Raw genomic sequence first — 23,619 nt, forward strand, 5'->3', positions numbered from 1 at the left:
GCGAGTGATGATGGAACGAGTAGCATTCTCTCTCCAGCCCGCAGAACAGCGAGAAACAAAATAAGCGAAAATTGCATACTGTAGAATGTGCAATATGCAGGTGTAAATTTGTGTGACAGAGAACTTAACTTATATGCAAATTGTGCAGGCCAACGTCAGTTGGAACAAGTGCAATACGCACACTGGTGCGTGGTGAATAACAGTAAAAGAGTGCTGTGTGTGTGTTTGCCAAGTACCTCAAAGTAGAGAAAATGAAGAGCGCAATGAGGAAGCGTAACTCGCGCTTCAACTCGGATACACAACAGTTAAGCAATGGCGAGGACGGTGGCAATGACTTGAGTCTGTTGCAGCGACCGCTGCGAACAGCTCACACGGGTTTCGAAGAAGCGCGCCGCGCCTATGAGAACGGAACAAGTGAGGTAAGTGAGCAATTTTGGTTGACTAAGCGTTGCGTACGTGACGCAGCTGGCTTCAAGAATGGCGGCAGCATCTCTACAATCGACAGCATCTCTCAAAACTATTTGATCCCACCTTACAGGTGCGTCGACTGCTGAGCGAGGAGTGCAGCCTCATCTACGAGTGCCATGTGTGCCGCAACATGTTCCGCAGTTTGGCTAATTTCATCAGCCACAAGCGGGTTTTCTGCTGCATCAGCGCCCGCATCACGAGCCACAACGCCGGCTACACAGTGAGTCTGCCGTAAAGCCAGCATATTTTAATACGTGTCCTATGCCACACGGAAAAGTGTTCTTTAACCCCACCTCGTTAACTGCTTGCAGGATCAGAACTCCACGATGATAATTCAACCTACAAGCTCACAGGACATGGAGCACATGCTGCGCAGTCGCAGCACAGGATGCTCGCCGGTGCCACGCGAGATTCGACCCATGCGTGGCAGCATGCGAGATCTGAGTGGGGTCATCGAGCGATTGCGCCGCGAAAAGGCGCCGCCAGCTGCTTCTGTTGCTGATGCCCCTGTGCTTCAACTGGAGGCCATGACAAACTCCAATCAAGCAGTGTACCAGACGATCAAGCTGGAGCGCGACGACGACAGCATCAAGACGGAGGTGAACGAGGTGCATCACATGCTCGATCCTGAGCAACGCACCGTTGTGGGACCCGATGGCAAAGCGGTGACGAGCAGCGACACCGTCGAGACACCAGAGCAGTCGATTAGCGACGAGGCCGAGACAAATGTCTTCTGTGAAATATGTAAGAGAGTTGTTATCACTTAAGTAGGCCTCGTCTAAAGCGTATTTTGCAGGCAATTTGACGTTCCAGACACACAAAACGCTGGAGCTGCACATTCAGAAGCATCATTCGTCGTCAGCGTTTGTTTTTCAGTGTCCGGCTTGTTCACTTACTTTTCTGCAGGCAGCCGCCGTGATACGACATCTCTCCAAGGATCACAAGTGAGTATCTCAATCAAGAAAGCAAGGATGCAAGCTGATTCGTTATCTTTATCGTTTTGCAGAAAACCAACGCGACGCATTCGCATGATGAGAAACACAATCCTCAAGCGGCGCATGCAGCAGGGCGATGTTCAGGCCAAGGGCCCCAATCGCGAGCTGAAGCGTCTGCAGCTCTCCGACGATGTTGTGGGGCAGCCTGTTGAGCAGCGCGACGCAAATGGCGAGCAACGCAAGATCATGTCGCTCTGCATCTACTGTGAGAAGTCTTTCGAGCGCCGCGCTGCGTTGTCCACGCATCTGCTCAACTGTCGGGCAAAGCAAGAGGCGTTGGCCAAGCCAGCGCCTGCCGTCAAGAAGCTAAAGGTCAATTCAAACACTGCTAGTAATCTGGACAGTGTAGAGGAGGAGCGTCAGTCGACTGCAGCGAGTCCAGTAGACATGCAAAGCATCATCGACCCCAAAGAGCTAAATGAAATGTTTGCCGATCTCGCTGAGCAGAATGGCAGCTATGTGCCTACTCTGCAGACCGTGTCGTTGGACAAGTTGCAGCTGCCGCACGAGAGCGACTCGAGCAGCGACGAGGGTGAAGGGGAAGGCGAGGACAACGACAACAGTGAGGAGGAGCATGAGGAGCAGCCCAGCATTGAAACTGAGGTGGACGAATCCGAGTCGAAGCCAAAGATGAAGAAGAAACGTAATGTGCCCATCGAGAAGCAGCTGCGTTGCCGCTGCAAAATCTGCCACAAGCAGTTCAATGCCCTCGGTAATCTGCGTCGCCACATTTCCATGTTTCATTATCGCGCTCGTCGATTCGGTTGCACCATTTGTGACTATCGCGCCTTTCGTCGCTACGACATTGTCAATCATCTCGGCTTCACGCACAAAATCGAGGGCGATCGCGACAAGCTCACAGAGCAGTATGTGGCTACACATGAATGCGAGTATTCGCGGGACGATGTCGACGGTGACATTGTGCTGCTAGACAAGGAACAGTCGCTAGATGCCGCTGGAGTCGAACCCACAGCTGAACCGAAGCCTGCGCCGAAGACTTACGAAAAGCGCTCGAAGCGCTTGAAGACCAACACGGAGTTATCAGTGGAAACAGCACCATCGTCGCCCGTTGCTGTTGCCGCTAGCGTTGCGGTCAAGGAGGAACCGGAGGAGGAGCCGCTATCCAAAAAGCGTCGTAAGTCGCGTACACAAGTTTCGCCGGATTTCGGGGAGCGCAGTTTCGAGAAGCGTCCCATTCGCAAGCGCGTGAAAGCGGTTAACAAGGACTTTGTCTATGATCTTGTCAGTTTCAAGGCTGATCCTTCTGGAACACCAGCCTCAGCTGCAGCTGCAGCCGTCGACTCGATGCGCGCCAAACTGCGACGGCCCACAGGAAACGCAGTTGCAGCTGCCGCAGTGGAAGAGACGAAGCCAAAGCAATGGGAAGCTTACATTACTGAGGAGAAGAAACCATTTGTGCAGGGCATAACACGTCGCATCATGTTGGAACTGGTAAGCCAAGGCAGAGCCGTCTCCTCCACGCTGCCCGAGTTGCCCGCGGAGCGACCTCAAATCCGACCACGTCTCATCTCGCACACGCGCAGCGATTGTGGTCAGCAGCAGCAGCAGCCACAGTTTGTGACGGATGTGGCAAACAACAGTGGCGAGAGCTTCATCGAGAAGATTGCCAAGCGCACCATTAGCAGCCTCTGGAACAAGGTAAACAACAGCATAGCGCAACAACAGAAGCCGGAAATGGCAACGGAGAGCGGCGATGTCGTCGAAGCTGCGCCCAAGGCGGAAGCGGAAACGGAAGCCTTGCTGGAGATGGAGAGGCAAACGCAGGCGGAAAAGAAGACGGAGACGGATGATCTGCACAAGACGCCTAATGGCAAGCAGAGCTGCAGCCAACAAACGCCTCCATCTCCGCCCCGCAAGCAAAGCAATGTCGCCGCCTTGAACTCGTTGAGCACGTCCGCCATTGTGGACGCGGTCACGTCGCCGCCACCCCCAGATTCAGCCCCACTTCCAGTTGTCGAATGCTCCAGCAGCAACAATAGCAACAGCGGGTTGCCGACTATGGCCCTGGCGGGGGCAACAGGCGTTGGAACGGCGGCAACAGGAACAGGAACAGCCGGACTATTTCCGACATTACCCAAGCCACCATCCGTTCTGCAAGCAGCTGCCAATGGAACCATTCAACTCACCCTGGACAGCCTGCTACGTGCCGCGTTGCAGAACTGAATACTTTTCTCATAGTTTTGTTAATCGGCTGCTGCTAATCACGCCCCCTCTCGCCAACGCCCCCCTCATTTAAGTTGATACGCTAAGGAGCGTATTTGTGTCCTTATTGTACTCGGAACTCGTTTCTAGTACTTCGTATGTATCCATATCCAATGCAACCCAACCCAATCCAATCCAATCCGATGTTAAGATGTGATGTTAATTTCGAGTATTACACAGCTTCAATAACCAAATCAAAAACCAGAAGTCGAAGACGACATGAAGACAAAGACGTAGCATAATTTTTTGGCAATTCGAAAGTCAAGTACAAAACGCAAAAATAATTACGTAAAATTGGCACATTTTACATGAATTAATATTAATAATATATGGTATTAATTTGCAATATTTTGGCTGCAGCAGCTTTCCGTATTTACTTTATTATCAAATTTATATTTAAACAATCTGCGATTATTTTTGCCTGAAGTTTGAGGTGGCATTTTAAGCATGTTATAGAGAAAATTGTATATCTAGTTTATAGAGAAGAATTTATACGATAGTAAGCTAAGTCTAGGCTCGACACACATTAAACCTAGAGGAGACAGAGATACAAACAAAAAAAGAGATGTTATCGTTGCCAAGGGCAATGAGTTAGTTCCTTTATCCATTCGATTGTAAATACACCAACCAGGACCTGCATAGCACTTGCATTTGTAATTGTAATTGTATTTGTATTTGTATTGGAATTTGTTGTTGTGTGCGTAACTTTGTTATTCATTTATATGTCGTGCGAGATATCATCGTCATATATATATAGAGCCTTAAATCAAATCACCAAATGATAATAAAATTTATTTTAATCACAACTTGCCACTTGTTGTCTCGTGTTGCCTTGACTAATTTATGCTCAATTGATCAAATGTGTTATGTACTCGACATCCAAATCGAAAGTAGAGCACGTTGAGGGCGGGGCCACAGGACACGGTGCTCGGACCACTTAACAAGCATATAAAACATATACATGTGTGTGTGTGTTTGTGTGTGGGGACTGTATTACTTGTGTAAGTCATTCAATAGCGGGATGCTGTTGCTGTTGCTGTTGGGGCTGCTGTGGTTGAGTCGGTGGCTCAACAATGGAAATTGTGTCACGGTCAGGAGTGTGAGCCAAAAACCGTGCCACTCTTTAAGCTGTCTCTGAGTGTCTTCGTGTGTGTGTGTTTTCGATACAAACTGTGGCAGATAGAGATATAAAGAGGGAGAGAGACAAAGTGAACGAGAGAAGGGAGAGCAAGCGCAGCTGTGTGTAATTGGAAACCGAAAGTGAAAACGCCCAGGCCTTGAAAAAGGCTGCAGGCCACAACGACGACGACGACGACGATGGAACATCACACGGCAGAGGCGACGCATTTTCTTCCACTGCAAGATATAAACTTAAAATTGATTTATTATTGCAGCGCCACCAGAGCGTGGCAAGTGGCAAGGGGCCAGTAGAGAGTGGAGCAACTGCTGCAGCATCAAATTAATGCCACTTACAAAGGCATTACGTCTCAATAGAGCCTTGGCTGCGGCATCGAAGGAGCCATCTGCAAACGTGCTTTGTCCTATTTAAGCCACAGCCTCCTCCTCCTCCTCCATTCTTCTCTTCGTCATCCACCTGCTTTGGGCTTTGGCAAAGCAGTTTCGCGGTGCCTTGGTTGGCTTCTTTTAGCGGCGCATACTCGTAAAGTGCTTAAGTGATTTCAGGTTGAACCTAAAGCCAGCATAATCAGCTCCCACATTAGCCCCGAGCCACATTCACATTCACATCCACATCCACATCCACAAAAAGCCGAAGCACAAAGGAATCACCAGCTGAGGACGATAAAACTAAAGCTTCTTCTGCTTCTGCCGCTGCTGACCTATTTAAGTGCTTGCAGGTAAGATGTTTGTTCATTATTAAATGATGTGCTTGTCGTGGCATCATAACTGCATTCTTCTCTTCTCTCTTTCCACCTTAAGCTCTGCCACGTGCATCTTTCGGAAGCACACTGGAAAATTCCTGCATTCATTATTGTTAAGAGGCTTATGGTCAAAATCGCAACAACTGCTAATTTGTTGCGCAGCATTTTAGAGCTGTCTCTTCTTATTAAATCACGTGCAGCTGCTTATCGGATTGAATAACATAATTATTAAGCTTTCTAAATGAACTTTCGCATGGTATTTGACCCACTTACAAAGGAAATCTTCTGTGTATCAATGTTTCAGTCTGCTGATAGTTTGGTCAGTCAGTAAGAAAATGTAAACCTCATATATTTAGATATTACTACTTCCCCCCTTATTGCTAAAAAGGATCATGATCTACATGAACAACTACTTGAAAAGCTCGCCTCTCCTTTTCTCTTCTTAGTAAGCTGTTTATTTGCTGTGGCGTCCATTTCAACAGTGACACAAGGCATTATTACCGATTATCACTGGGGACAAGAGACTGCGAGCAGATGCTGCTACAAACAAAAGACACAACAGTGGTCCAACCCCTCCCCGCCCCGAACATCAGTTGCCACTTCGAGACCCCAAATCCCGCTTGTAGTGAACTCCCAAAAAAAAAAGAAGTGAAAGACAACAGTGACTGACGATGGCGACGACAACATGACGATGAAACTGGAACTGGGTGAGGTGCTATAAGTATGTGTGTATTCGCGTGTAATGTATGCGTGTGCCTGTGTGCATGTAACCTACTAACACGGGAGAGCACCAGATAGATGCAGAGAGCTAGAGAGAGAGAGAGAGAACAGAGACCAATAACAAACAAAAAGCTCCAGCTCCATCGAAAGTGAGGATGATGAGTGAAAGTGACGCAGCGTCAGCAGCAGCAGCAGCGTCGGCAGTAGCAGCAGCGGCTGCGTTAACTGCTGTCTGCCGACTCGTTTCCATTCTCTTGCCCCTCCTCGATTCATCGTTGTCTGCTGTCATCTGTTTGGCGGGCGGTTTGCCACCAGTGGCATCGGCATTTCGACGCATCGCATGTTGTTGCTCTAGGACGTTGAAGGACAAAGCAGCAGAAGCAGCAGCAGCGCCAGCAAACGAACAGAGGCAGGCCGCCCTCTACATTCGTCTGCGTTTTGCTTGTGTTGTCCTAGTCCTCAAACGAGAGCTTTTTAAGTGCCGTCGTCTGAGCTTCGGCTTTAGCCTCGACTTCGACTTCGGCTTTAACTTCGGGCGCAGTACACGAATGCCGAACGCATTCTCGCTACGCAACAACAGCGTCTGTCAGCGTCGTGTCAGTCGGGTTTCGGTCGTCAAACCAAGCAGAGGTGCGACAGCGACAGCGGAGAACTAACGCCAAGCTACACACACAGACAGTAGAGAAGACAGACAGAAGCGAAAGAGGCAGAGGAAGAAGAGCAGCAGCCGCACCAGGTTGAGGTTGAGTTCCAGCTTCAGTTACAGTTACAGTTTCAGTTTGTCAGCAAGCCGCAGAATCCATCCAAAAAAATAGAGGAAGCAAGCGAATAACAAATCAAAGTGAAATAAGTGTGGAACTGTCAGCTTGCTGGGTCATTAGCTATTGCCATTTGCCATTTGATTGACGGGCATCACCAACGCAAGAGAGTGGGCAAGAGATAGAGAGAGAGGGAGAGACACAACTACTTGTCTAACTTTGTGTTCTCCGCGTGCCGGACGCAACGCAGCCTAGGAAAGTAGGCAACGAATAATTGAAAAGGCAAAAAACCAAAAAAAAGCCAATACGAATCGAAATTGGAAATCTAATTAGCGACAGACGAGGTCAGATCCCGGCTCCTTCAATCATCATCAGTATTGACAGCAGCAGAAGTAGCAGCAGCTCTGTGCGAAATCAAACGACAACAACAACGAGAATAACAAGTGTAACGACAACAACAACAAGAACAACAACTGCTAGAAATTGAGCTGAAAAGGCGTTGCTCGCACCTCCAACAAAAACCGAATCCGGATCCGACATCCGACAACCGAAAGCGAAAGCGACGTCAACACCAGCAAACACTTTCGCGCGCCAGTGTGTGCGAGTGTGTGTTTGTGTGCTCTCGTCTGTGCGCGCGTGTATGCGTATATATGTGTGTGTGTGTGTGCTGTAACTTCGAACAGTGATAACGGAACACGCGCGTTTTTTCTGCTTTGCTGCTGGAAGAAGACAGCGACACTTTTCTTCCGATTGCGATTTCGATTCTGTATTTTGTCTGTGCTGACATCACTTCACTGTCATAACTAATCAAAGGAGGAGAAGGAGCAGGACGTTAATGAACTAAATATATGCGAGCATCTTCAACTTCAACTTCTTCTACCACTTTCATTTTCCACTTTCACTTGGACTCGGTACAGGCTCTCAACCTCAGCTATTGATCAATTAAACGACTAACCAAGCTGCCAAAAGGACTACGCCACAAATATGTTCTCCATGTGCTCAAAGGTGAAGCCAAGGAGTGAAGAGTTCAGCTCGACGCCATCGCAGCAGCAACAATTGCAGTTGCAGCAGCAGCCCTCGGGTAAGTTGCAGGATCAAGTTCCAAATAAATGACTATATATGTATGTACATGTGTATATGTGTAGACCTCCCCTGTGTGTGTGTGTGTGTGTGTGCGGGACTGTCCCCGTTTTGAGGCAGAACCCTTGAACTCGTTTTTGCGCTTTTCGCTCGTGAATTTCGCGTGCCTGGCTAACAATTTTTCTCAATGAATTCTCGCATACACACAGATTGCTTCTCCATGTGTGTGTGGTTGTGTGTGTGTCTGTGCTGGGGGTGTATTTGCATCACTCTCACTAGCGCTCCCTCTCTCTCTGTCTCTTTCTGTCTCTGTCTGTCGCTTGCTGCGTGCTTCCGTTTCTCTATCTGTCGCTGTGGTCGCATTGTTGACCTGCTCATTATGAACATATGTAAGGACATACTTATGCTACATACAAGCACTTGAGCTGAACTTATCAAGAGAAATTCAGCAGCGTTTATTATGCTTCAATCACTGTGCCCCAGTGCCACAATGCCACAGTGACACACTGTCAGTGCCACACCCATTGGCCACCCTGAGCACGTAAACTGCATTAAACCATTAAGCAGAGCCAACACAACAATCAGGAGACCCATCCCCAATTCATGCCCTCTCCCCCTCTCTCTCTCTTTGTCCCTTGCAAGTAAATTGAATGCAACGAAAATGAATCCAGCTAGCGAGGCAGCCAACTCGACTGGCTGTCATCGTTGTCGTTGTCGTTGTCGTTGTTGTTGCTGTAGGTTGAAAGCACCCACGTGCATAAATCATGCAAGTGTACAGCAGTCAACAGTGCAGCAGGATGGCAGGAAGATAGGATGGCAGGATAGCTGCGCTGCAGCAAAAGTAGGCGCCCTTTTCCTCAAGCCCTGCTGTCGTCGCTTTCGGCCCCATTACGACCCCGAGGCATCTTAACAATTATGTACAAGTTGATTTTGCAACCGTGTGTCGTCTAAGTCTCCCTCTCCTTTCTCTTGTTGTCGCTTTCTCTCGCTGCCTCCCACTTGCAGCCACTTGCTATTTCAACTGCTTTGTCACGTGGATGTGGATGTGAATGTAGAACGTAGAATGTGAAATATGAATGCGGTTGTGTGCGTGCACTGAAGTGCTACACACGATGTGTCCAATGTCCGTTCTACGTTGTCCGTTCTCAGTTGACAGTCTACAATGTCCTTCGGCGACCGTCAGTCAGTCAGTCAGACAGTTAGTCGGTTGCCTCTTTCCATTAGCATCGCCATCAGCAGCCACATTGCCCTCGTTACAGAGGCAACGTAGTCGACACTTGCCAGCATCAAATATATATATGTATATACGGATATATGTATAACACTTATGTGTGTATGTGTGGATTTTCAGATGTATAATCCATCCGTCTGCATTTCGTTAGGGGTTAGCCCAACGAGCAAACAGCAAACAGTTTGCCAAGAAATTTGCAGGCGAGCCTTGAGCGTTTTTCAATTGCTGTGTCAGCTTATTGCATTGACAAGCTATCAGCAACTGGGCTAAATTCGTTGCCAGTTGCCAGGGACCAACTATTCCCTCCTCCCTTCCCTCGATCTAATCGCATGACAATTGCAGTTGCACTTTCTCGAGAGTGAGAGAGTGCACTTAAAGGTCTTGCAAGGTCTCTTGTCATCTCAAGTTGATGCTGCAACATATTCTTATGAAATCGATCTCTTAATTGCATCACAATAATGCTTGAACTTGATTAAATGAATTAATTTGCACTGCCGCTGACTTGTATTTCAAACAGCTCGGCTTTGATTCAATCAACTCTGAATAATGAATACAAATGTACATTGAAATGGGGGTTCAGGGGAAAGGAAGTGGGACGAAAGGCTGCGGCCAAGGACAAATGTTAGCTGTCAAAATTGAGAGAAATTCATGCATTAATTAGAAGTTGTTATTTGGTCAGCGGTTGCAGCTTACTCTGCCTCCTGATTGGAGAGCAATACCAGGACATTCGAACATCTAATAGAGTGTGTGTGTGTGTGTGTGTGCGTGTGTGTGTGTGTGTGTGTGTGGGTGCGTTTTCAATTATACAGCGGAAACGGCTTCGACGAACTAAATTGCCCGCTTTAGTGTCCAGTTCTTCATGCCCGTTTTCTCTTCTTGCTTTGCAGGCACGGGAGGGAAGCAAATCAAAGGCGGCTACCTGCTGCGCTATAAAAGTGAGTAGCTCATATAAACGCTCTTCAGAATAGAGTGCAGCATCTTTTATCATCGAATCGAATCTCCTTGCAGAGCACATGCTGTGGAATCGATGGGCCGAGGAGTGGGTCATACTCTACGATGACTCGACCATGGCGTGGTTCACGGAGCCAGGACGCTCCTCGCCCTCGGGCAAGATACTCGTCAAGGAGGCGCCCGAGATGCTGGCCATTGCCCATTGGACTGGCCAGATACCGCGTCGTCCTCCACTGCCCGATGGCGTGAGTGTCTCACAGCTGATTGCGCTGGGCTCGCGACGCAAACGTTCCAAGGTTTACTGGATGCTGGCTAAGTCGGAGCAGGAGGTGAGCGACTGGATCGATGCCATAACCAAAACTCTGCCACCGCCGCCACAAATCGAACTGGTGGTGGACAAGCCGCATCTGATGAACGTGCTGCGGCGTCCACTTGTGCGCATAAGACGTGAGTACAATGATGATAATGTCACTCAAAGACAAAGTTGCCATTTTATCCCTTTCTTTTAGCGGCCACCAACTCGGAGGTGAAGCAGCGCAAGAGTTCCAGCAACAGGCACCATCGCAACACCTCAACATCGCATTCGACGGCGACATCGACATCAACGTCGACGGCCTTGACCACTCAGCGCATCATGTACAACCAGAATCCTTTAGTCAAGAGCGATGCGGCTGTGGCGATTCTGAGCAAGAAGCCGGACTCGAAGGCCTCGCTGGCCTGTGCTCTGCCCTGGGGCCATGGCTGGGGCTGGGCCACACTGCCCAACGGAGTGTGGAGCGGCGGCCTCACCTGGTCGCAGTGCGAAGACACCTTCACGCTCCACGCACTGCCCACCACCCACTGCACCAATCTGATCGACACCTCGTGCAGCGGCGCCGTCTATCACACTGACATCGGTGGCTTCGATTTCCACTCGACGGGCGTGGACGATCTCGGCGGCGAGGACTTTGACTATGCCATGGACTGTGGCGATTTCATATTTTAAGCGCATGCCGTCAACAACTTTCCCACACATTCGACAGATCAAACCCACCCAAAAAGGAAGGAGAAAGAAGAAGACGATGTAGAGAATCAGGAGGTAATCGCATTCGTAGTATAAAGTGTGCTTCAATTGTCCCTTTGTGTTAGGCGTTGCAATTAGCATAGACAAGGATAGAATAGCCAAAACAACATGTTCACACACTGCGTATACGCAATTTATCGTTGGCAGTTGCGATGCCCCAAAAAGTAGGCAACAGTTTTGACATGAATCGTAATCGAAGCGAAGCAGGAAATGAGAAATGAGAAAGGAGAGACGAGGAACAAGAAACGAGATACCGAAGCTGAAGCCGAAGCCGAAACCGAAACCCGAGACACGAAACGATACTTGTATGTAACCTTAAGCATCTTTTTATGAATTTTATAAAGGATTCCCAACAATTTTCGATGCCGCTGTGACCGCGATCGCAATTGTGTTATGTACGCTTTTAGTGTGCAATTTTTAAATGGAACATTTTTACAGCGCAGCTAATTAAGTCAAATTGATACTCGTAAATGTTATTCGTAAGTGTGTGTGTAGAACATGCTGGATATGTTCACGTACAGCATTTTTATAGTTTAGTATATAGTGGCGATAAGTTTTGCTATTGAATGTAATGTAATGGCCCAAAACAAGCAAGAGGAAAACCAGGTTAAAAACACGTTTACACACAACAACACAAACACAAACACAAATACATACATGAGCATGAGAAGGGAGAAGCGATTAATTGTAAAAGAATCCCAATCGAATCGAGTTTGATAAACCCCAAGCACACATAAAGCCAGAAGAGTTTCTAGAAACTGAAATACACAAAGCCCACCCACGTACTGATAAAGTAAAGTTTATGAAATAAACTAGTTTATTTAACCAAAACCAAAACGAAAACGAAAACAAAAATGAAAACGTTTAATAGTTACATAAGGCAAAGAACATAAGAAACCAAAGCAGACATTAAATCAATTTGATGTATTTAACATAAATATGTATACTCTTTAAGTATATATATTTATATATATTATATTACGATATGTATAAGAACCCATGCATCATCAGATATCCACCGTTAATCACACAGAATAACCGCACAGAATAAGATCGAGCACTTGGCATGATTGCACCTGATACTTGAAACTCTTTCTTGGCCCTTTTGTATTGTACTTAATTTCAATATTATCATCAAAGCATCAAAGTATCAGATGTCCTCATGTCAAAGGCGGATGCTTATTGAAACGTCCATTGCCACGTGTCCATTAAATATGTATACAATTTGTTAAAACGAAAAGAAAAAGATCTTTTCAAATTTACATTTGAATTTGAATTTAGGAAAATTTGAAAACTCTTGTGCACTGCGAGTGCCAAGAGGAAAAACGCCGCTACGGAAACCTTACACAAAAACAAAAACAAAATAAGAAAAGAAAAAACATTTAGAAATTAAATGTATAGATTAAGTGAAAAGTGTCTTCAAATGGCAAGGGACACGGTTAAGATTGTTGAGAAACCCAAAGATATTAAAACGAAAACAATTTGTGTATTATTTAAGAATGTGCTGGTTTTCACAATGTTGCAAACTTAGTCGAATAATAGAAATACGTATAATTATAAATATACGAAGCATAAAGCATAAAGACATACGGGTAACAAGTAAAATCTTGCCTAAATAAACAGTATGCCCCTAAAATGTAGAATCCATAGGTGTGTACTATATACATATATGAATATTAGTTGTAGGTAATGCCAAGAACATGCATGTATAGTTAACTATATTTATATACAACCATTTGAGAGCGAAGAAACGCCTAGACGTAAACCAAAGCAAACAAAACCAAATCTAAACGAATCGAATAGCGTCAATACTCAAATTGATATTTGATGGAAACAAAGCAAAAGTTAAACGTGAGCCCTTGCAGCCTTAGTTGAATCGTATGTACGTTGAATACTCACTCTTCCCCCCCCTCCCCGCAAAAGGAGAGGGAAGCATTAAGAGCATATATGAATAATCGTAATGATAGTACTATTAAATGTGTTGAATGCATTGAGAGAAGAAAAAGAAAGCGAGAAAACCCCCTTCCCCCCACCCCCCAAGAAACCCCTTGAAAAAATAATGTAGACTAAAAGACTTAAGCAATTGTCGTATAGACGTTAAATTAGAGCGCATTGAATGTTGGCTTAAAAATGTTTAGAAATGAATCTTTATAAGTAGTTAAAAGTAGCAACAGCAGCTGTCAGCCGTCGTGTTTATAAGCAGGAGTACGAGTTTATCGACTGCTTGTACTATTATCCTGTAGTCTGATGTATGTATAACCCCAAATAATCGATATGTAAATGGATGTAATTAAATGTTAGAGAAGCTACGCAAGCTGAAGCCAAAGTGAAGTGTTGAACAGCAAAGAAAGAAAGAAGCCAAACAAATATTGAGTGTTTTCCTTAGTGTGTAAACTTGAATAAACAAACCGAAACCAAAACCAAAACAAAAACAAAACCAAAAACCGACCTCGACAATCACGGATATAAAGAATGAAGTAAATCATAATAATCATAATACAAATTGAAAAGGCGTTGCGTCGAATTGCGTTTGGTTAGTAATCGAAATCGAAATCGAAATCGAAACCGTAATCGTCTGTGTATTCGTAACAGTAACAGTAATCGTAATAGTCATAGTTATCGATATCGATAGTGAAATCGGAATCGGAATGAGAGCAGGAGTTGAACTAGGAATTAAGGCATTGTTGAAGGAGCCGCAAATACCGCACAAAGCAAGCAAATTCACATTAAAGAGACTATCAACCCATTAGCAAAGTGCTCAAGATCTCTCTAGGCACTTTAGTTCTTCGATCCTACGTTTTATAATCTGATCAGCGTTTATACGAAATAGATTTGTAACAGTTCGATCTATGGCTTATCTTTAATTTCAACACTTACTCGAATTACAGCAGACAATGCAAATTAACATAGTTCCTTCCCTCCGTATATGGTACCATAGGTATTTGGAATAGGATTAGTCTCCCGATATTGTAGACAAATGTGTGGATCCAGCAAGAGAGAACGAGCGCAAAAAGAAGAAAGAAAAAGAGAGAGAGAGAGTGCGAAGCAGTTTCAAGTGTTGCATTACGTATACGACGCCTTGGCCAGCCACCGATTCGCCATTCGCGATTCGAATAGTACCTAGCACCTAGAGTAATAAGTATTGTAATTGTTGTTTACACGTATTGCCAGCTTTCATCTATCATTGTCATTGTCACTGTCGCTGTTGCTCTCATAGTCATTAAATGTAACTGAATTCGTAAGTGTGTGTTTCTAAAGGCTTCGAATGCATGGATGTATGTGTATTTGTATTCGTATTTGTATTTGTATTCGTATTCGTATCCGTATTCATATTCGTATTTGTATTGAATGTAATTGTAATCATATTCGTGTTCGTGTAATATTTGTAATTCATTTTTGCCAAAATACGAAAACAGCATCTAGCTGAGAATTAACAATGATAATGTAGAACAATTGACCCAACTCACATTAGCATTCAACAACAATAAATCAGTCGACTTTCAATCCACATTTGGGCATTACTCAAGTGAATTTACAATACCTATTAAAGGGAAAGATGAGCCTGAGTTCGGCAAGCCGAATTACGAATATACTTTCGAGTATGTTCTACAAGCTTAATTCTGACTAATTGAGTAACTCCTCCGATCCGATTAGAATATTGTTTATCTCCATCTCTCTGATGCAATTAACTAAACTATGTGAACACAAATGTCTATATTGTTAACCATATACATAACATAACTCACATAACTTACAATTGAATGTAATACAAATAAAAATGGCAGACGAACGAAACGAAAAATACGTGTATTATGGCATGATGAGAGCACAACAAATAAATAATTAATGTGTGTGTGTATGTTATTTGATGTGTGCCACGAACGAAAATGTTGAAAGCAAAACATGATAATAATTCGCTCAAATTTTAAACAAACTAAAAACTATGAAAACGAAAACAAAAACGCAACGCAAACGCAAAGCGCGCACTTATTAGGTTTCAAAACCGCAGTAAAGCTAAACAAATGAAAAGCAATGAATAATCATGATTATAAACAAACGATGAGTAAAGAAGCGCTGCGAATAAATGGCCAGTCAAATAATAGTTAAGGCAACATCGGAACACCGAAGCTTCAATACCCTTCCAGAAGTGTCTATGAATTAATTGTATCAAAAAATCAATGTTTTCGCTAATGCAATGCAATAACTTTAGTTTTATTAATGAGTAAATGTTCAATGTTCACTAAAAAAAAAGAACTGTACTCTGCTGGGGTTAGGGTATTGTGCATTCATGCTAAATATGATTAATTGTGGATGAGGCGCAAGTAAAGTGAGAAGCAAAAAAAAAAAAAAACACTCCACTCCGTTCACGATGTATTAAGCATTCGATCATACATGAATACATACGAGTATGAGTAGGAATATGAGTATGAGTATGAGTACGAAAAACGAGTGAGTTTGACTCAATGAGAGTTGAAGCCGTAACCAAAAAGAAAAGCCAACATCTGCTAGCGTTGATAAATAAATGCAATATTTATAAAGAACACAAAGAAAATTATAAAATGAGCAAAAACCCGAAAAGATTAACAGCAAACAATAACAATATATCTGCAACTGAGCGATAAATACATGTTTTTGTGGAACGAAGCACGCAAACTTTGTTTTATTTCATAAACTGAGCCACGCCCCCTCGCTCCCTTGCCACACGCCATCGTCATCGTCATCGTCATTGTCATCGTCATCGACAGATCAGTGCATTGGCAATGAGAGCGAGCAAGTGAGAGAGAGGGAGAGAGAGAGAGAGAGAGAGAGAGAGCACCAGCTTCGTCTCTGCTCTCAACTTGTTCGACTTTCGTTGTCGCTGTCGCTGACGCTGACTTTGGTTTTAGCTTTGGCCATTTGCTGGCTGACTTTTGAGCGAGCGACCGCAATCTTGTCTCAGTCAGCGCACAAACTTCTAAGCAAACAGTCCAAATTGACCGGCGACCGGCTGCCACAGATTTCTTCACTAGCAACTTGCCAGCTGTGTTGTGTGTTTTACATTTTTACATTGGCTCACGCGACGTATGCGTAATTACGCTGGAAATTGTCAGTTTGACCAACTGTCCTGGAGTGGCCTACTTTTCAGAGTTCAACTTTTATTATTGTGTCAACAAACTCGTCGTGCCGCAAGTTGACTCAGCCTAACCTCGAGCATGTGTACTCAGGTGCCACCGCTCGCAGTCACCGCATAGCTGGGTAAGTTGTGGATGCCGACACCGACGCCAAAGATATGCAAATCAAAGCCAACACACACACCAGACTCAGTCTGAGACGTGTGCCAAAAAAATAAACATACATTAATTGCTATGTGTGGTTCTTGTGGGCGACCATGATGATGATGATGATGACAATGACTACTGCATACTCTGCTTAGCTTAGCACACCTTGCTTTGGGGGAAATATTTTAATTCTATATATCATATTTAGTTCGTTTTGATTTCTTTGTTATGTTATGTTATTTTGTTTGCGCTTCATTCTAAATATAAATTCAACACTCAACTAGCTCTGACAGCATTGACATTTCAAGTTATTTACGTTAATCCAAAAACCTACACGAGCACAATATATGAAGACAATAGAAGAACTGTGTTTAGTTTAGTGGTTGACTTTTTGGCACCTGAGTCTCTCTCTATTTCAGTTGAATTACGTTTAAAAATTAATTTCGTGAATTGTGTTGTTTCATCACACTCTCATATTTGTTTGGTTTTCTTATCGCTTACGTCTTTTGGGTGTTAATCGCAGTTCGTTTTGGGTAAGTGAATGAAACCCAATTCAATTAGTTTGCTCATTGAGCTGCCCATTTTTGGAGTCACTGAATGTCACAGGCAGCCCACGATGCCAGCTCCGATCCGACCCGGTCTAAATACGAGTGCAAATTGCAAGTACAGCTTGCTGGGCTCGGCTTGATCTTGTGACTTCCACATGGCGCCCACACACGGCACCAATCACAATCGCATTCACAATTGCCATAGACGCCTCCTGGCGACATTCAAAGCCGCTCAAATCAACTCAAACGCTCTCTCTCTCTTTTTCTCTCACTCTTAGCTTGCTTTACAGCTATTTTTAGGCACAGCAAACGCAACTCTTTGGATGACTCAACGCAGAGTCTAAGCCGGGTCTACACTCGCGTCGTCGTCATCGTCATTGCCAACAGCTGCCCACACTTTGCACACACAGTCGAGATACTGGGACTTCATTCGCGGAGAGCTGACTTTATTTGGAGATGGCGTCACAAGATTCATTTGAACAGCAGCAGCCCATCTCAAGGCTGGCTCTGATGCGGGTAAGTTTCTCACAAAAAACTAGACTCCGAATCCGAACTAAACTGGGTTGGCAGGAAGCGTGGCGTCGCTTAGTCCGGTCTGGCCACTGGCTATTAATTATTTAGTTGTCCCCTTTTTGGCCATCAGTCGACAGACTACAGACTACAGACAGTGACAGTCAAATGATTGCGCACAATTTCCGTATAGCTCCAAATATGGTTTGAGTTGATGCTCGCTTGTGTGTTCTCTCCCCCCAAAAAGAAGGTTCCCAGCCGAATTTCAGCTAATTAATTTAGTCTTTAAGTCCATATTTGGCAGCGTGCTAGAATGGTTTTCCCAGCTCACTAATGACCATAGTTTGTTGCGACTGAATGCACTTTTGATAACACTTTAAGCTCTAGATTAATGCGCGAATTAAATCGACTTTAGCGTTGGCACTTTGACATTAAACCAATCGCAGCGTATGAAACTTAACCCGCTGTCTAGCGCAAGTTGTAGGAAACACACACACACACACACACACATACACGAACACAAACACCTACACTCGAATTGCCCACGAACACAGAACATCAGCTAAACAAGCTCGAAAATTGTTGTGCGAGATTTTTATCGCTGATTGGGGCGGCACTTGGGTTACAATGGTGTTGGGTATCCTTGTGGGCAGGACGAAGAGGGGGGCAAGCCCACGAGTTTTGTCACCTTCGGTGGGTGCAATGAATCCTCTCTCTCTCTCTCTCTCTCACCCACTCTCTCTCATTCGCTCTCTGGGTTGTTTTTGTTGGCTTTGCATGCCATGGCAACGTTTGGTGCCGCGATGCAGTCATTGATTTTTGTTATTGCCCTGCAGTAGCAACAACAAGAACAACATGAACAATAACAACAAGCAAACAACAACAAAGACGCAGCCACGTTGATTGCTGAAGTGCTTCGGTATAGTAAAATAAATTTCAATTCTTCGACGAGCGCCTTTTTTTCCAAGGTGGCCATGGCTGTCCATAAGAGCGTTCACTTTGATTGAGTATAGTCAGTACGAATAGGAGCAGGAGCAGGAGGTGGCGGTGGATGTAGAGGAGCATGCCCACCACACGCTCCAACTACTTTGCCCCGCCATCAGCAGCAGTAACAACGACGACGACGACGACGAAGACTTCGTTCGTTCAAGCGGGTCGCGTGGCTCGCGGTTTTATGTACTGGCGGCATGTAAGTGGACACAGATTTGGGTGCGAGGAGTGACCACGAGGGTGGCTCATCGTAGGATAGACAAATCCCACCTCTCCCACACTGACATAGCTAATAGCCTCGCTCGCTCTCTTTTGGGGGGAGGGAGGGTTAGCAATGGACATGCCAGACTCGGACTCCACTCACCACTTTTTCAGTCGACACGCGCGCCTCACACGAGGCACATGAACATGGCACAAACGGACGAGGACGACAACGACAATGAGCCGTATTATGACGATGAGTTGGAGTATCCAACAGATCACATAATGCCGCTCAAACTCAACGAATCGTGGGCAGCCAGACGCTTGATGGAGGCCCTGAGTCACCTGCCGCCAAACAGCAGTTCGGCGCCCGTAAGAACTGTTAGAACGGACTGCTTTGGGAGCATCCCTTAAAGGTTATTCAAAGTATCCAACTAACGATGAAATCATTGATTTCTTTGCAGATGCGCTTCCAGCAGAAAACGCACGAGGAGAAGGAGCTGCGGCGTCAAGAACTTAGCCTCCCAGCTGCTCCCACTGCTGCTGCAGCTGCTGCTCCAAGAGGCGTTTCTTCTCGGCTGGTGGGCAATGGCAAAGTGCGCCAAATGTTCGACGAGCGGCGTCGTGGCGCAGGCATCGATCGCAGCAATCCTCTGCGGCCAATAGGCGACACACGATCGCAGCCGCAACAACAACAACAACAACAGCAGCAACAGCAACAGCAACTCATCAAGGGCATTTCCACGATGAGTCTGAAGGAGAAAGCAGTCCACCCAACCACCCAACGACATGGGACAGTGACTAGTGACAGCAACAACAATAACAGCAAATACAATGCGTCGGGCACGGTGATTAATGGGAATCGCCTCAAGCCTGTGGTTACCCACAAGACGCCGCCCAACAGGGACAACAGGGAGCACCTGCGGTCCAATGCGACGCCACCTAGCAGCGGTGGATCTAGGACAACAATCAGGGTGACAACCAAGACGACACCAACGCCAACAAAAACGACGACGTTGACGGCAACTCGGCAAGCTGCCGGACGTGTTGATGCTCAGGAGAAAGGGCGCCCGACGTCGCCAAAGGCGCGCCAGGTAAGCTAGGGAGTTGGCTTCGGCAACAACTTCAAAATGAAATCAATTATGTTATAATGTTGTTTATTCATGTCATGCATTTTTTCCACATAAATAGGTCAACCCCAAATCTCCAGTTACCAAAATTCAAATGGTAAGTAACCGAACTCGCATAGATAATACTTGTAAGGAAATTTGATCATCATTTTGGTTTGATCCCTTGCAGAATCAGCCGCCACCGGAGGGCACCTCGAGTTGCCGTTATTGCGGCCGGCACTTCAACACCGATCGCCTGGGCAAGCACGAGGAGGTCTGTCAGCGCACCATGAACACCAAGCGCAAGATATTCGATGCCTCCAAGCAGCGTGTCAAGGGCACCGACAACGAAAAGTACTCGAAGCAGCAGCAGCGTCAGCGACAGCAGCCGTCGCTGCCTCGTTCCCAGTCCACGTACAGCAGTGCAGCACAGCAGCAGGGACTCAGGACGGGCGTCAAGAAGAGCAACTGGCGCAAGCAGCACGAGGAGTTCATCCAGGCGATTCGTGCCGCAAAGCAGGTGCAGGCGCACTTGGCTCGTGGCGGCAAGTTGAGTGATCTGCCACCTCCGCCGCCGTCGGAGAATCCTGATTACATACAGTGTCCGCACTGTAGCAGGCGATTCAATCAGCAGGCTGCCGAGAGGCATATTCCACGCTGTGCCACCATGATCCACAACAAGCCGCGTCGCAGCAATCCTCAAGCGGTACCGAAGAAGCGCTAATTGTGCCTCCCCAATTTATTACATGTGATAAAACGGATTTTATTTGATGAAAATATATATATATATAACACAATGAATATTGATGTTTAATCCGAAAGTATCTCCACATCGTTGCTGGCACTCGACTCCTGCGATTGACCGACTGTTACTGTTGTTGCTGGCGTTGTTGTTGTGTGCTGCACTGCAGCCGCTTTCTCGCGCTCAATGATCGCCTTGACGGCATCGGCGGCCTTGTTCATCTCCAGGCCTTCGAGCATATAGGCCCAGTTGTCCAGCGTGGCATCGTCGTCGTCGGCAATCCAATTGGTTAACATTTTGGTGCATGCCACGCTAGCTGAGGGATTCTCCATTTGGAAGAACAGCAACTCATCGTTGCTGAAGCCAATCTTCTTGCCCACCTTCATCCAATGCTCGCCAATCACCGGCGTCACCTCATCAATGTGTGCGCGTGTGACCATCAGAGACTTCTCGTGTGCTGGCATTTCGTCCACATCTTCCACAACGGGCTCAGTGTCTTCCACATCGAGTTGTTCGATCTCTTGCAGAGCCACTGAAGCCTCATGCTCCTGCTCTGTGGGCGCACTGTTTGTGCCCGATTCGTTGCTGTGCTCCGTCGTATTATTCGATGCGGTGCTCGTCTGCTTCACCAGCTCTTTCTCGCGTGTCAAACGCTTTCGCACAACATCCAGATAGTCGGAGATCTTGCACGACGGCTGCGAAGGGATGGAGAAGGGAGGCGTCTGGCGGGCCAGCAGACGCAATGCTCGCCACTCAAAGGCGGGATCGTTTTTGTCATGTGGCGTTTCCAAGTAAGTCTCCAGCATGGGCAGGAAGTTGCGCTGTTCGCTCTTGCACGCTTGCAAGTTGTCCGGCGAGTAATTCCACAGCTTGGTCAAGTTATCGCTAGCAACGAGAAGTGAAGAAGTCGTTAACTTTGAAGTTATGTAAGAATGTTGCAATTAGACTTACTTGCCCAAGAAGAACTTGCCATTGCGTGCGGCATCCCGCAGACAATCGCCAAGGGGTCGCTTGGATCGCTTGGCAGGAGGAGGTTTCGCGTCATCTTCGTTGATTTCGGCTTCTTCGGGTTTCTTGAACTCCTTGCAGCCATCATTCTTCCAGTTGTTCCACATCTCTTCTCTGTGCAACATGTGCTGCACAGTGCGCGCGAATCTGCGGCCATAAGGCGGTGTCTCCTCCAAGAGTTTATAGACCCGCTGCTCCGTCTCTTTTATGAAGTCTGACTGAGCCGTCGTTAGAGTATAGGAATCTCTGTAAAGAAATCTATTAGACAAATGCTTGTACATTGAAGAGACCCATTCAGTACTTACATTTTGAACTTGACGCTAACCTGCAGATATTGGAATAGTATGAGAAACTGCACTAGGACGGCACGCCGAAAATTCGAGTCGGATAACTGCAGCGCGAGTAGCTTTGGATTGGTCAGAAACTTGGCAAAGAAATGGGTATCCTTGCGAACGGCGAGAGCTGCCGCGGCAGATATCGAGTTATCATCGATATCCATGTCCGTCACCTTATTGTCGACGCCGCTGTTGCTGTTGGCATCGTTGTGTGGGCGCACGTCCTCCAACTTGAAGCTGGAGAACGACTGCAGAATCGTTTCCGCATGCTGTAATGTTAAATACAAAAAAAAGTGAGCGGAGTCGAATTCCAGCGTTCACATTATATGCTTACCATTTGGAACATCTTCCACTGCGCTTTGCTGTAGCATTGATTGGGATTGCGAAAGAAATCCTGAAGTGACCAAAATTTGCAATACAAATCGTAGTCAATCTTTAACGGGATATCTTCGGCGGTATCTTCCAGCTCCTTGTTATCAATATCATCGTGATCCTTACTATCCAGTCCGTACTCCGTGAAATTGTCCAAATTAAACTCGGAAACTATGTTCAGTCCGGAACGTTCAGAGAACGGGAAGAATTTTGAAAGAAAGAGCAAAATGCGACCACAGAAAACAGTGTTCTGTGTGCGCGAAAGGCGGCGCAGCAAATCGTTACACATGCGAAGCAAATTGTTCTTGCAGGATGCAAAGAAGACCTCCTCCTTCCAAACTTCGACGAGCTCCTCAACAAAACGGAAAATCTGTTCGCACCTGCTCAGCGTAACCACATCGAAGGTGTCGCCCAGCAGCACCACAGGTATAGTATTCGAAACAATATCCGCACGTGCAGCCTCTACGGAGAGACGAACCAGGGCTCCAATGCTTTCCACATCGTCGCCGAGGCGTTTCATCAAGATCTCACGGAATGCTTGGTCCATGGGCGACCGTTTGTCGTGCTCTGAATTCGAGCGAAATTTGTGGTAATCCCTCACGAGTTGCTCCACATTGTTCTGGTCAATTGCCCGTTCCAGCGAAGACTATGTGTTTAAAAATTACATTCAATAAAATTATTGCCGGCTTTCTTTCAGATGAATGCGTTCTACTTAACCTTACCTCGAATGATGCCTGCAGAGCAAAGAAGTTCGCCGAACCTGTATCCGTAGTGCCACCTGCCTCAGCGGATTGTGTGCTCATTCTTTATAGATAACTCGCTGCACTATATTTTCAATTCAATAACAAGAAATAACTCGCTAAGAAAACAAATACTCAGCAAGCAATACAAACAGTGTGACAGTAGTATGAAGTTCAAAATATACCACAATATTCTGTGTATAATATACTAATTATACTGAAAAATTTGCTATTTTAAAGGCGTGCATTCAATTGTCAAATTGAATGCTTTATATCAATTTTAATTGATTAATAATGTATTGATTAATTTGGTCACAATAATTTAACGCGTGAAAGCTTATAATCAAGCTTAGTAGCTCAAGAAATACAATAGTAAATATGTAATAGATTTAAGATTTAAATAAATTCATAATTTATCTTCCCGGCGACACAAGTGG

The 23,619-nt window shown here is 45.8% G+C and overlaps 4 protein-coding genes across 4 annotated transcripts; 3 read left to right on the forward strand and 1 right to left on the reverse strand.

Moving 5' to 3' along the window:
• The first annotated feature begins 24 nt into the window (after positions 1–24).
• On the forward strand, positions 25–4,486 carry LOC132787607 (uncharacterized). The gene is made up of 5 exons (XM_060794768.1): positions 25–419; positions 539–688; positions 780–1,212; positions 1,265–1,412; positions 1,475–4,486. Exons 1-5 carry the CDS (start codon positions 252–254, stop codon positions 3,645–3,647), a joined length of 3,072 nt encoding a protein of 1,023 aa, XP_060650751.1. The 5' UTR covers positions 25–251; the 3' UTR covers positions 3,648–4,486.
• Positions 4,487–6,786: 2,300 nt separating this feature from the next.
• On the forward strand, positions 6,787–16,244 carry LOC132784731 (uncharacterized). The gene is made up of 4 exons (XM_060790554.1): positions 6,787–8,125; positions 10,243–10,290; positions 10,364–10,753; positions 10,816–16,244. The coding sequence occupies exons 1-4, from the start codon at positions 8,029–8,031 to the stop codon at positions 11,289–11,291; spliced, it is 1,011 nt and encodes a 336-aa protein (XP_060646537.1). The 5' UTR covers positions 6,787–8,028; the 3' UTR covers positions 11,292–16,244.
• Positions 16,245–17,548: 1,304 nt separating this feature from the next.
• LOC132784730 (ras-interacting protein RIP3) lies at positions 17,549–20,782 on the forward strand. Its single transcript, XM_060790553.1, has 4 exons — positions 17,549–17,691; positions 19,341–19,970; positions 20,068–20,103; positions 20,176–20,782. The coding sequence occupies exons 1-4, from the start codon at positions 17,632–17,634 to the stop codon at positions 20,707–20,709; spliced, it is 1,260 nt and encodes a 419-aa protein (XP_060646536.1). The 5' UTR covers positions 17,549–17,631; the 3' UTR covers positions 20,710–20,782.
• LOC132784718 (THO complex subunit 1) lies at positions 20,724–23,347 on the reverse strand. The gene is made up of 5 exons (XM_060790538.1): positions 23,165–23,347; positions 22,405–23,088; positions 22,041–22,339; positions 21,679–21,981; positions 20,724–21,612 (listed from the first exon to the last, which is right to left on the reverse strand). Exons 1-5 carry the CDS (start codon positions 23,243–23,245, stop codon positions 20,796–20,798), a joined length of 2,184 nt encoding a protein of 727 aa, XP_060646521.1. The 5' UTR covers positions 23,246–23,347; the 3' UTR covers positions 20,724–20,795.
• Positions 23,348–23,619: the final 272 nt, after the last annotated feature.

This window comes from Drosophila nasuta, chromosome 2R, assembly GCF_023558535.2.
Source record: "Drosophila nasuta strain 15112-1781.00 chromosome 2R, ASM2355853v1, whole genome shotgun sequence".
In the NCBI taxonomy this organism is placed as follows: Eukaryota; Metazoa; Arthropoda; class Insecta; order Diptera; family Drosophilidae; genus Drosophila; species Drosophila nasuta.

Excerpts from the sequence above, each read along its gene's own strand:
- LOC132784718 (XM_060790538.1), bottom strand. The coding sequence starts at position 23,245 with ATGAGCACACAATCCGCTGAGGCAGGTGGCACTACGGATACAGGTTCG. Across the intron at positions 23,089-23,164 it reads CTCTGCAGGCATCATTCGAG|TCTTCGCTGGAACGGGCAAT; the intron begins GTAAGGTTAAGT and ends TTAAACACATAG. Across the intron at positions 21,613-21,678 it reads GGCAAGTTCTTCTTGGGCAA|CGATAACTTGACCAAGCTGT; the intron begins GTAAGTCTAATT and ends TCTCGTTGCTAG.
- LOC132787607 (XM_060794768.1), top strand. The coding sequence starts at position 252 with ATGAAGAGCGCAATGAGGAAGCGTAACTCGCGCTTCAACTCGGATACA. Across the intron at positions 420-538 it reads ATGAGAACGGAACAAGTGAG|GTGCGTCGACTGCTGAGCGA; the intron begins GTAAGTGAGCAA and ends CCCACCTTACAG. Across the intron at positions 1,413-1,474 it reads CATCTCTCCAAGGATCACAA|AAAACCAACGCGACGCATTC; the intron begins GTGAGTATCTCA and ends ATCGTTTTGCAG.
- LOC132784730 (XM_060790553.1), top strand. The coding sequence starts at position 17,632 with ATGGCGTCACAAGATTCATTTGAACAGCAGCAGCCCATCTCAAGGCTG. Across the intron at positions 17,692-19,340 it reads CAAGGCTGGCTCTGATGCGG|ATGCGCTTCCAGCAGAAAAC; the intron begins GTAAGTTTCTCA and ends ATTTCTTTGCAG. Across the intron at positions 19,971-20,067 it reads CGTCGCCAAAGGCGCGCCAG|GTCAACCCCAAATCTCCAGT; the intron begins GTAAGCTAGGGA and ends CCACATAAATAG.
- LOC132784731 (XM_060790554.1), top strand. The coding sequence starts at position 8,029 with ATGTTCTCCATGTGCTCAAAGGTGAAGCCAAGGAGTGAAGAGTTCAGC. Across the intron at positions 10,291-10,363 it reads CTACCTGCTGCGCTATAAAA|AGCACATGCTGTGGAATCGA; the intron begins GTGAGTAGCTCA and ends ATCTCCTTGCAG. Across the intron at positions 10,754-10,815 it reads TCCACTTGTGCGCATAAGAC|CGGCCACCAACTCGGAGGTG; the intron begins GTGAGTACAATG and ends CCTTTCTTTTAG.